At 45.2% G+C, this 10,884-nt stretch overlaps 1 protein-coding gene across 1 annotated transcript; it reads left to right on the top strand.

The window, feature by feature from the left end:
• The first annotated feature begins 5,581 nt into the window (after nt 1-5,581).
• Nucleotides 5,582-9,324, top strand: SOWAHA (sosondowah ankyrin repeat domain family member A). Its single transcript, XM_005302833.4, has one exon. The coding sequence runs from the start codon at nt 5,918-5,920 to the stop codon at nt 7,862-7,864; it is 1,947 nt and encodes a 648-aa protein (XP_005302890.4). The 5' UTR covers nt 5,582-5,917; the 3' UTR covers nt 7,865-9,324.
• The last annotated feature ends 1,560 nt before the right edge of the window (nt 9,325-10,884 follow it).

Here is a 10,884-nt window from a genome sequence, read left to right as displayed (position 1 = left end):
CAATATGGCTTGAACTGGAGTGGCTCCACAGTCGTTGCTTTAGCTTCAAGACCACTGAGGAGCTGAGTGGCTTTGAATAGCGTTAGTAATAGTCATAATACTTTGCGGTTATAAGGCCTGATTGTTTAGAGGTGCTGAGCACTCATAGCTCCAGTTAAAGTCAATGGGGGCTCCAGGTGCTCAGCTCCTCTGAAAATCAGGTCCATTCTTCCCTCCTCACACACCCTGAGTTGTACTTTACTCCCTGGAGCAGTCCCAGTGAATTGCCCAAGGTCTGAAAGCGTGTAACCAGCATAGCTGGGAACAGAACCCAATCCCCTGACTCCTAATCAGAAAGGGCCATGATCTCCCATCCTCACTGAAGCTGATGCTGTGAGTAATCCCAACAATTTCAAGGAGTCGCACTCGTGACTAAGGGGCTATTTACTGTGGGAAGAGGAGCAGGGGGCAGAATCAGGAGATTAATCTGTGTGGAACAACAGGCAATAATTTGAATAAATATAAACTTTTGGTTACATGGAAAATATCATGTAAACGCTGTCTGCTGTTGTCTATTTAGTAATGTTCTTTTGAATTGGCCCTTGAGTTGCAGTGGAGGCTTACTCCTCCATCAGATAATGCCTTTTATCTCTAGATGTTTTGCCTCCTTCTCAGACTTTTGATTGTGTATTCATTGAAAGTTACTGCGTTTCTCTCTGGAACAAAGGAAGAGCTCTTTGCCTTCACATAACTCACCCTTTGTTTCATAGGGAAATATCAACGAGGAAACTGGAAAATTGTGGCTTCGGTCATTCTTGTTGGATTTCATATAGGAGAAAAATCTACCTTTCCCCATTGAAGGTACAAATTTAATCTGTGTCCAGTGCCATACAGACCAAAGGGAAATCCGCAATCTTCTCTAAAGCAGGATTCTCCTGTCCAACACTCCTTATGCTGGAAGAAGATTGGAATCTTCCCTGCCCATTCATCCTTGCATTTTTCCTTCCTCTTCTCCTCTGTATTGCAATATGATGCCTCACCTTTCTTACAGTTCAGAGCAAAGTCACATGGCTTCTTTGTTAAACAGCTTTAGAGTTCCTGTGCTAAGGAGCAGGAGGGAAGCACTGGACTGGTAAGGCTTCCACCTGAACCCTGAAGATTCAATAGCTAGTACTGTGATTGCAGAGCCTGGATGTGGATGCTGGATCTCCCACTTCGTTTTCCAGTGTTGCATCATTTGAATTGTTGCAACCATGCAATACTATCCTCCTTCTACTGAGGATAATGGCAAAATGTCCACTGTTAGGTGTGTTTGCTAACATGGCAATACTGATGGGTCCCTAGGGCTGTGATGTTTCACAAACACCCACAACACCTCCCGGTCAAACATGTTAAAAGGGGGACAATTCCCTAATGTTTGCGATATAGAGTTAGCAAGCTGTAAAGTTTGGTTTAAAATATAAGTAGCAGAAAATTAAAAGATTTTTTTCCGTTTTCTGTACTTTTCTTTTGTCCTAGCTGGTAAACTGGAAACACCAAGACAGTTGGCTAGAAATCATCTGAGAGGCAGCCTGCAGTGTTCCATAAATAACCAATCCAAAAATACGCACTTTTTAGGTTTTTGGCAAAAGGAAAAAGAGGGATGCAAAATTTCCCCTTAAGGCTGGAATTTTCAAAGGAGTTAGGTACCACAACACCAATACGGTTCACGCCTGATTATTCTCTGTATTAAAAGATTTTGCCTGAATATATTTATGGTTTCAGAGTAGCAGCCGTGTTAGTCTGTATCCGCAAAAAGAACAGGAGTACTTGTGGCACCTTAGAGACTAACAAATTTATTAGAGCATAAGCTTTCGTGGACTACAGCCCACGATATGCATCCGAAGAAGTGGGCTGTAGTCCACGAAAGCTTATGCTCTAATAAATTTGTTAGTCTCTAAAGTGCCACAAGTACTCTTATATTTATGGTGGTATTCAAAGACATCATTAGTCAGCATCATTTCTGTAACTCAATCTACTTCTTAATCGGTTATGGAGAAATAAACTAAACACCATACAGATAGAAAAGCCCAGGGGACTTGTCTATAAATCGATAACCTTCACCAGGTCTGAACCACGTATCAATGAACAAGACCAAGCCAAGCGTTTGCCATCCTACAATACTAATTCATAATGCCCAGCTCTTATATAGAGCTTTTCATCCATAGGCCTCAGAGTGCTTTGGAAAAGAGATCAGTATTATCATCTCCCTTTTATAAATGGGGAAACCAAGGCACAGAGCTGTGCAGTGACTAACCCAGGATCACCCAGCGAGCCTCAAATGGGCATTATTTTGTTTAAATCCAATTAAAACTGGAAGTAGCAGCATGAACCCAAAAATAGTGTAGTGAGGATTCCACACATGACTACACCATTTTCCACCACGCCAGGATTATTATTATTAAATATTTATATTATAGTAGTACCCAAAGGCCCCCAACTGGGCTGGGGGCCCTACTGTGCTTGGGGCATGTACAAATACAGAAATGAGGCAACTCCTGCCCTGAAGAGTTTAAAGGCTAAAGACTCTAAACACACAACCAGACAAAGGCTGGACACAACATACAAATAAATGAGCATGGGTCTGAAATGGTACAGCTTAGTTAGTCAGGTATATTGTATTTTGTTTTAATTGGCGCAAGGCATAAGTACCAACCTTCTAACAGACACTCAATAAATGAGAGGCTGTGAAGGGAAACTCACCCATTAACATAATGATAACGGGGAGGGGGGGAGGGAGAAGAACAAGTATGTGTAACTGAGGCTTGATCTACACTACTGACTTATGTTGGTATAATACATCGCTCGGGGTGTGGAAAATCCCCCCTCCCCAAGCAACGTAGTAAGACCAACCTGACCTCCAGTGTAGACAGAAGAGCTTCTCCTACCGACACAGCCACATACTCTGACAGGAGACGCTCTCCTGTTGGCATAGGTAGCTTCTTCATTAAGCATTACAGCGGGACTGTACGTGTAGACAAGCCCTTAGTCACAGTGCAGAAGAGAGTAACTTGTGGGAAGAGTTTATAGGACAGAGTAGTTAAAGTGAGGAAACCAATTCACATCCATCACATTTCCGCACACTTTTCCAGTGCTTTTATTGTCATCATAAAGCCCTATGCTCCCCTCCACTTCTGTGGGTGAAGGAGACACTGATCCCAGCTGAGGAACATGGAAAGGAGGAGTATTGCCTCTGTAGCACACTTTCTCCATCCCACAAGATGACAGGTCTCTGTGTGGAGAGAGGATGGGCTGGGATGACACTACAGTGCTGGTCATATGTGGAGCGTTTGCCCCCCTAAGCTGAGTAGTAAACCTTCATAAGCTACTGCAGATGGGGTTCTGGTGGTCAGGGGACAACAACTTGCTGGATGTGGGGAACAATGCAGAGACAATGGGCAAAGATCCAACAGCATCCATGTGGATCTCTAGGTATCTATGGCTTTTGAGATCCAACTTTCACAGGTGCTATCCAGACAGCAGGCCAGCCTACAGGCGCGCTCACGCAGTAGTCAGCACCCGTGAACTGCATTGATTTCCAGAGAGAATGGCAGTGATTTTTCAGAGCTCTCTGTGTAGAGGCAGCCTGAGCACAGATTCACCCTGCTTGACTTTAACCAGTGCCAACAGTGTCTCCTTGGAATGCCACCAAATTCTCCACAAATGTTTGTAAAATAAGGCAAGTGGTTCCAAAAACCCTATCGTCCTTAGTTCTTCTCCCTTAGCATATTCCTCTTGTTCATTCTCTGTGAGACAGAACATAAGAAGTGAAGGATAGGCACAAGGTAAGAGGAAAGGTTTGCAACACAAAGAATGCAGAATGAATTCTGAGGCTTTCATATGTCTGTACTAGATTCTAATAACCAACCTCTAAAGCAAGTCATAGCAATTAGTTTTGGATGCTTATTTATTATTAGCTCTCTGCGGTAAGCCAGCCAGCATCGTGGGACTGCTACAAACAAAAAGGCATGGCTAATGCAGGGGTGGCATTAGTAAAATACCATACACAAGAGACAACACCAGCAAAATATGTGGTTACTGTGCAAACAGTAGGACAGGCATGGGGAGGCAGTGTTAGGCTTCTTGAAGTAATCAATGTAGGAACATTACAGAGGGATCTCTGATAAGATAACACAGAATTAAGTGAGAGAACATTAGTACAGTACAGCACAGACACTTTGAGGAACTGGCTCAGTGCCAGCTGTTGTCAAGGGATGAAATATGTTTTAAGATGAGATTTGAAGAGATGGAGAGATAAGGTGAAGAGATACAAAAAGGATATTCCATGCAGCCAGTGGGACTTGCAGAAGAAGGCTCTTGCACCAACAGTAATAAGGGTGGAGGAAGAGAAAGGAAGACACTGCCAGATGAGTAGAAGAATGGGGAGCACAGAAAGATGAAGACCATGAGGAAGGCTGCACCATGAATGGTAATTATATGCAAGGTTTAGAAATGGCTTATACTACACTGTTTCCGAGTTTAAGACACTGTAAGTTAAACAAATTTATTTTCCCTTTCCCATTCATTCTTGCACAAACAGTTACTTTTATCTCTCTGCCTTCCCAACATACTGACTCCGCTTATTTTATGTTCAGTCTCCTTTGTTGTTTTCCAGTCAAACTGGTGGGTCATTCAAGAATCAATTTCATGAGCTGGTTGGGAACAGAGTGATCAAAAGAAAATAAGCCTTGAGGAATGGGTGTCATTTACTCCTTTCTTCCAAAAAGGCCTTTGGGCCCAATCCTGCACCCAGTGATGTCAGGGGAAAGTTGCTTGAAGTTTTCTGAACCACTTACAAAAAATTAATAATTTTAGAGATTAAAAAAATGCAATTAGAAATAACAGATGTGGCAACGTATTTATAAAGCTTCCTTCTGAAATACTAATGTAAGTGGGTTACAGAGATTGTTTAGCTATATAATATAGTTTAATTCATATGTTTTTTCTTATCTTGTTTGCAGAGAAGAGAGTCTATAACTCACAAGAATCCCAATGGATCAGCTGTTCAAATATCAATGGAAGCTTCTTCAGAAATATAAAGATCTGAATTTATGGAGCAAAGTAATTATATCTAAAACGGTGTCATCAATTTGATAACAACTGAGACAAAAATCATTATTTTAGAAAGTTGGGGCAGAAGCAAATTAATGAAACCTTTAACTCAGTCCAAGCAATCTCCACATGGCTGGAACTAATGTTCTATGAGACACAACTTTGTGCAATTACCTTCCAAAGTTAATGGAGTGAATGAAATTGGAATTGTGTTTACATAGGTTAGACAGTGGCAATTGGAGCTGCTCAGCATCTCTCAGGACCAAGCCCTTAAATCTCTACATTTTATCTCAACCGTTATGTAGTTTAGTTGGCACAGGCACTGGCAAAACAATGGGTGGGATTGTATTCCTCAGGTAGCTGCATTCCCCTGGGGAATGAAGCATTTTAAAAAAATACTGAAAAGTGGTTCTCTGCTGTGCCCTCCTTCTCTCCCCCTCCCCCCCCCTTGGGTAACTCAGACAGCTGAACCGATTGCTCAGAATTTCCAAAATAAGATACATTTCCCCTTTGGGGGGTCAGGCCCTGCAGGTAAAGAGTCAGCCCCAAAAGGATTAATTTCTTTTCAATGACAAGCAACCCAGAACAGAGAGTTAGAATCCAGGCCCAGCTCCTATGCTGGTGCCAGCACAGGGCTCTGCCCTTGTGGAGCCACTTGCAGGACTGGTCCCAACTGTGGGACTTTAGGTGAGTCACTCGGTTTGATGTGGAAGGAGTCAATGGGAGCTGCCAGTGTTCGCTACCTCCCCTATTCCTCCGTGCCTCGATTTCCCTACCTATGAGATAGTGATAATATTTTCCTGACAGTGCAGCGGGTGGGAAGGGAGTCACCAGGCTGAATTCGCTGATGTCTGTCAAGCTGTTGATCCTCGGCACAGGCGGCTTATTGGCCGCAGTTAGGCGGTGCTCAGAGACGACGGTGATGGGCGCATTTAACCATATACCGAGCAGATCCGGGGGTAGGGACTCCCCGCGGAGTCTCCGCGCAGGCTGCACAAGCCCCGGCCGCAGGGTGCCACCCACACGGTGCGATGCGCGCTGCTCATGCTGCGGCCAAACCCTTCCGCTGCCAAGCGCAGCCCTGGAGGCTGGGGACCGCGCCAAGCCCTGCGGCTCGTGGCCTCCGCTCCGCGGCGTGAGCAGCGGGCAGGACCCGCCCCCCCCCGCGGGCCGGAGCCAGCGCTCCCCGGGGCAGGCACAGGGGGCGCCGCAGGGGTCACACCCAGGTGCGTCTCGCCTACAAATCCCAGACACCTCCGCTCGCGGTCCCTCCGCCACCCCAGCGGGGAGCGGCTGCCGAGCAGAGTCGCGCCCGCGGAGGCAGCGCTGCCAGGTGCAGGGCATGGCCGCGCCGGAGCCGGAGCCGAGCCGGGCGGCCCTGCTGGGCTTCCTGCGGGAGCACGGCGGGCAGGTGCGGAGCGCGGAGCTGCGGGACCGCTTCAAGCCGCTGCTGGAGGCCGGCGAGCCCGGGGAGCGAGCCGCCCGCCGCGAGCGCTTCAAGGCGCTGGTGAACAGCGTGGCCGTGGTGAAGGAGCTGGACGGGGCCAAGTTCGTGGTGCTGCGGAAGAAGCTCCGAGCCCAGGCTGCGGGGGAGCCGGGCGCGGGAGCGCAGCCCCCCGAGGCGCCTCCGGAGGGCGCTGGGCAGAGCGGGGCAGGCGGGCAGGGGCCGCCCCCTGCCCCGCCGGCAGCCGAGGACTGGGAGAGCCGGTCCCCGAAGCCTGTGTCCGAGCTGAGGGGGCTGTTCCAGAGCCAGGACGGCGAGACGCCTGAGCCCCCCCCGGGGATGGCTGGGCCCCCCAGGAGAGAGGCCCCCCAGAAGCCCTGCATGTTGCCAGTGCGCTGCCCGCAGCCGGCTAGAGGGATTGAGGAGCTGCCAAGGCAGCAGGAGCAGCTTGAGGACAGAGCCAGGCTGCAAGTGGGGACCCTGCTGGACGTCCCTGAGCCGGCCTCCCCCAGATCCCCGCACATGAAGAGGCGGCAGGTGGACGAGGCGGGTGCCAGGTCGCCCCACCTGCGAAGGGTGTCAAAGACTCAGAAGGTGAGCGAAGAAACTGGCTGCACTGCTGCTGTGCCCCTGGAATCTCTGGAGCACGAATGGCTGGTGAAAGCCACCGCCGGCCAGTGGTCCCAGCGGCTTCATGGCCTCTTGCTGAGCGATGCCAGTCTGGCAGGGAAAAGGGACTTCATGTCCGGGTTCACAGCTCTGCACTGGGCAGCTAAGAGTGGGAACTGTGACATGGTGGGGAAGATCATTGAAGTAGCCAAAAAAGGTGGCACTAAAATTGATGTGAATGCCAAGTCCTACGGAGGTTACACTCCCCTCCACATCGCTGCAATACATGGCCGAGAAGATGTCATTACTACATTGGTCAAGACATATAATGTCAAGGTTAATCTGAGAGACTACAGTGGGAAAAAGCCGCACCACTATTTAAAGGAAGGGTCCTCTTATGCAGTCAGGCATCTGCTGGGTGATCCTGATCTTCACAACAGTGTTGGACATGCCTTTCCAATCAAGAAAAATCCCAAAATTGCTGCTTCCATCTTGAGCTCCACCAGCACCTTCCTTGGAGTCTTATCTGATGACATGCCCTTCTATGATCTAAGCAGGGGTTTGAAGAAGACTTCTTCCTTAAATAAGCTCCTTAATGCATCTGCAGGCTCAAGGAAGAAGCCTAAGACTAGGGGGACTTTCCCCTCTTATTCTTCTCTTGTTGAAGCAGTGGAGGAAGAGCAAGAGGAAGAGGCCACAGTGAAACACAGACCAGTTTCTGAGCTGTTCTTCAGTCACTAGTCTCTGTCTTCTTGAAATCAAAGTAATGCAAATAATGTATAGAAGTTTTCTTGGGCCCAGATCCGCATGGATATTAGGCTCCTAACTCCCATAGTAATCAATGAGAGTTAGGTGCCTAAATACCTTTGAGGATCTAAGCCCTGGTTGTCTTTCACAGAAGCAGTCTGTTTCTCCCCCCCCCCCCCCCACCCACCCCTCCTCCCCAAGCTGTTTAACGGTCAACTATATAGGGTCTGATTTCAAAACTCATTGAAGTCAATGGCAGTCTTTCCATTGATTTCAACAAAGCTGGATCAGGCTCACAGAAAACAAGATTCTCTTACAAATACTGTACCTACCTATGTACTGGTGTGTTAATTTAATCCACAAAGACTCCCTAACTCTGTGCCTAATGGCTGTAATATTTTTCAAAAAAATACTGTGTGGACAGGTTACAATGCTTAACATACAATCTTCTTAATCTACACATTCCTCCAGTGAGTTTGTAATTCTTTGAGGTGGAAAATAGGACTAGGGTAAGGGATTGTTGCATATTTTATTTACACCTTGATTTTAAGATAGATCTAACCTACTGTACTTTAAAATGGCTTTTTATCTTACAGGTTTAAATAATAAGTTAAATAATAAGGAAGATGGATAATTCTGTATGACGTTTCCAATTAATTTGGTAACAAATAGATAATGACAAGGAAAATCTGTTTTTTTTTTAAAAGATTATTTAGTACTCTAACTTTTTAAAAACAAACTTCTCTGCTAGAAATGCTAACTAGCAACTATTCCAATTGTTGTCTAATGTATTTTACTATGTGTAGAATACAAAACCATTTATGCAATGAGAAAAAGCAACCCTAGCCAATCGAAACACTAACCTGTCTACCTCAATTTAAATGCTAGATTACCATTGTTGACTTCAACATTTTTTTAGAACTTTCTGACCACAAAACAAATAGTACCAACCAGCTATTTTGATAATACTGTGAACTTTTAAGTGTGATGGTAATTTAACAAATGCACCTTTAAAAGAATCTAACAGACTTTTAAAATGTATGATAGTGGGACATTCAGGTGAAAAACTAACAGGGAAATTTTCCTCAGACTATAGATTTTTATATATATGGATAGCCAACTGGAAATACAAGTTTAGGTGACTATTTTTGTGTTGCTTGTCCTATAAATGTTAAGTATTGTGTTTGACCCAATTACAATAAAGAGTTATAAAACCAAGGTTTAATGATGTTAGGTATTTCATAACAAAATGCCTGCATGACCTCTACTAAAACAATGTGTATCTGAACAGTGTGTTCCTCTTGCCTCTTCTTTCTGTCTGGATGTTCACACAGTTCAACATAATTCCAAAGAGCATGTGAATTTTGTGTTTAGTGCCATGTGATATTTCCAATGAGTGTATTAAAGTTGGTTAAAAGTAAAACTAACCTAAATAAAATTTCTTGATGGGTCTGGTTCTGTGTATACAATCATGCATTTTGACTTGGCCTACAGAGAAGGATCAATCTAAGTTAAGCAACTTCAGCTACGTGAATAACGTAGCTAAAGTCGATGTACTTAGATCTACTTACCATGGTGTCTTCACTACGGTGAGTCGACTGCTGACACTCCCCCGTCGACTCTGCCTGCGCCTCTCGCTGAGCTAGAGTACAGGAGTTGATGGGAGAGCACTCGGGGATCGATTTATCGCGTCTAGACTAGATGCGATAAATTGATCCCCACTGGCTGCCCACCGATCCAGCCGGTAGTGAAGACATACCCTCAGTTTCAAAGTTTATGGTGAACCTAAAGGACCAATTAGTCGTCTCTGTTAAGTCCCTTTGATGATTTGTATTTATGTAGTACTTTTTCCTCAGCACATTTCAAGGCTCTTTGCTACAGTAGGTAGATATTATCCTATATTATAAATGGAGGGGAAGATATTCAGCAGGTGTAAATTGGCTTAGGTCCACTGATTTTGGAGTGATGTAGAGTCATACCAGCTGAGGAGCTGGCCCAGCATAACAAGCACAGTGAGGTCAGCTGACTTGCCTAAGAGCAGAGATAGTTAAGGGGAAGAGCTGGGAACAGAATCCAGGTTTGACTCCTGTGACCAGTTTACTGAACCACAATAATTTTCTCTTTAAAAATGGAAGCTATTTGAAAACCGGCATACAGCTCAACCATATGAGGACAAAGCTGATAGTATAATTATGTTTGCTCTGCTTGTTAAATCCCCATTAGGTGGTCAAGTTTCTGAAGTGCCACACTACTTGCACGCTCTGAAATTCTTTGCAAGTCAGTAACTTTTGGAATGTTTTTGATTTCAGCCTTGAATTAAACCCAATACTTCCTCTTTCTGTCTACATAACTGGCTTTGTTGAAACATTCCACAAACGGTACTGCACTACCAGTGCGACTGGAAAAGGCATCTTGCTCTCCTCCCCACCTCCTTTTGTCCTCATTAAAAATACTACATGGAGTGGCCACAGTCATCCCAAGTGGAACTCTTGATTCCAGGGATAGCTTTGGCCCTGTTTATCTCAGAAGATAATGGGTTGTTCTGGAGGGGCCCTGCTCATGTATTGAGCTAATCAAGCAGGTAAGCAAATGTTAATGACCAAGCACCTCATGATTTCTATATTTGGCATTGGTAGAGTAAAAATAAAATAAAATACAGCCAATTGGTTCTATAGCTGATGATGTCAACATGATCAATATGATAGATACACTAACCTTGGCATAGTGCAAATGCAAATCAAACCCTCGTCACTCCAGAAGAAAAACCCATGCAATTAATACAGCATAACCCTATAGGAATTTCTTAAGATTCACTTGTAGATCACCTGACAGTATACACCTCGTTCTGTTCCTTCAGCCTAAATGGGCATACTACAAAGCCTGAGATATTGCAGCCATGTTGCAAAGTAAAGGCACTTTAGCTAGTAAAAATATTCAGTGGCTACATCCAGGAAAACTATCACTTGAGTGACTCAGCCCTTTATCATTCTGAGGCTATGTGATAAAATATGGAT

The sequence above is a fragment of the Chrysemys picta genome, chromosome 8 (genome assembly GCF_011386835.1).
Source record: "Chrysemys picta bellii isolate R12L10 chromosome 8, ASM1138683v2, whole genome shotgun sequence".
Classification (NCBI taxonomy): domain Eukaryota; kingdom Metazoa; phylum Chordata; order Testudines; family Emydidae; genus Chrysemys; species Chrysemys picta.
This window is presented reverse-complemented; position numbering and strand designations above follow the sequence as displayed.

Coding starts and splice junctions, on each gene's coding strand:
- SOWAHA (XM_005302833.4), top strand. CDS start 5,918: ATGTCTGTCAAGCTGTTGATCCTCGGCACAGGCGGCTTATTGGCCGCA.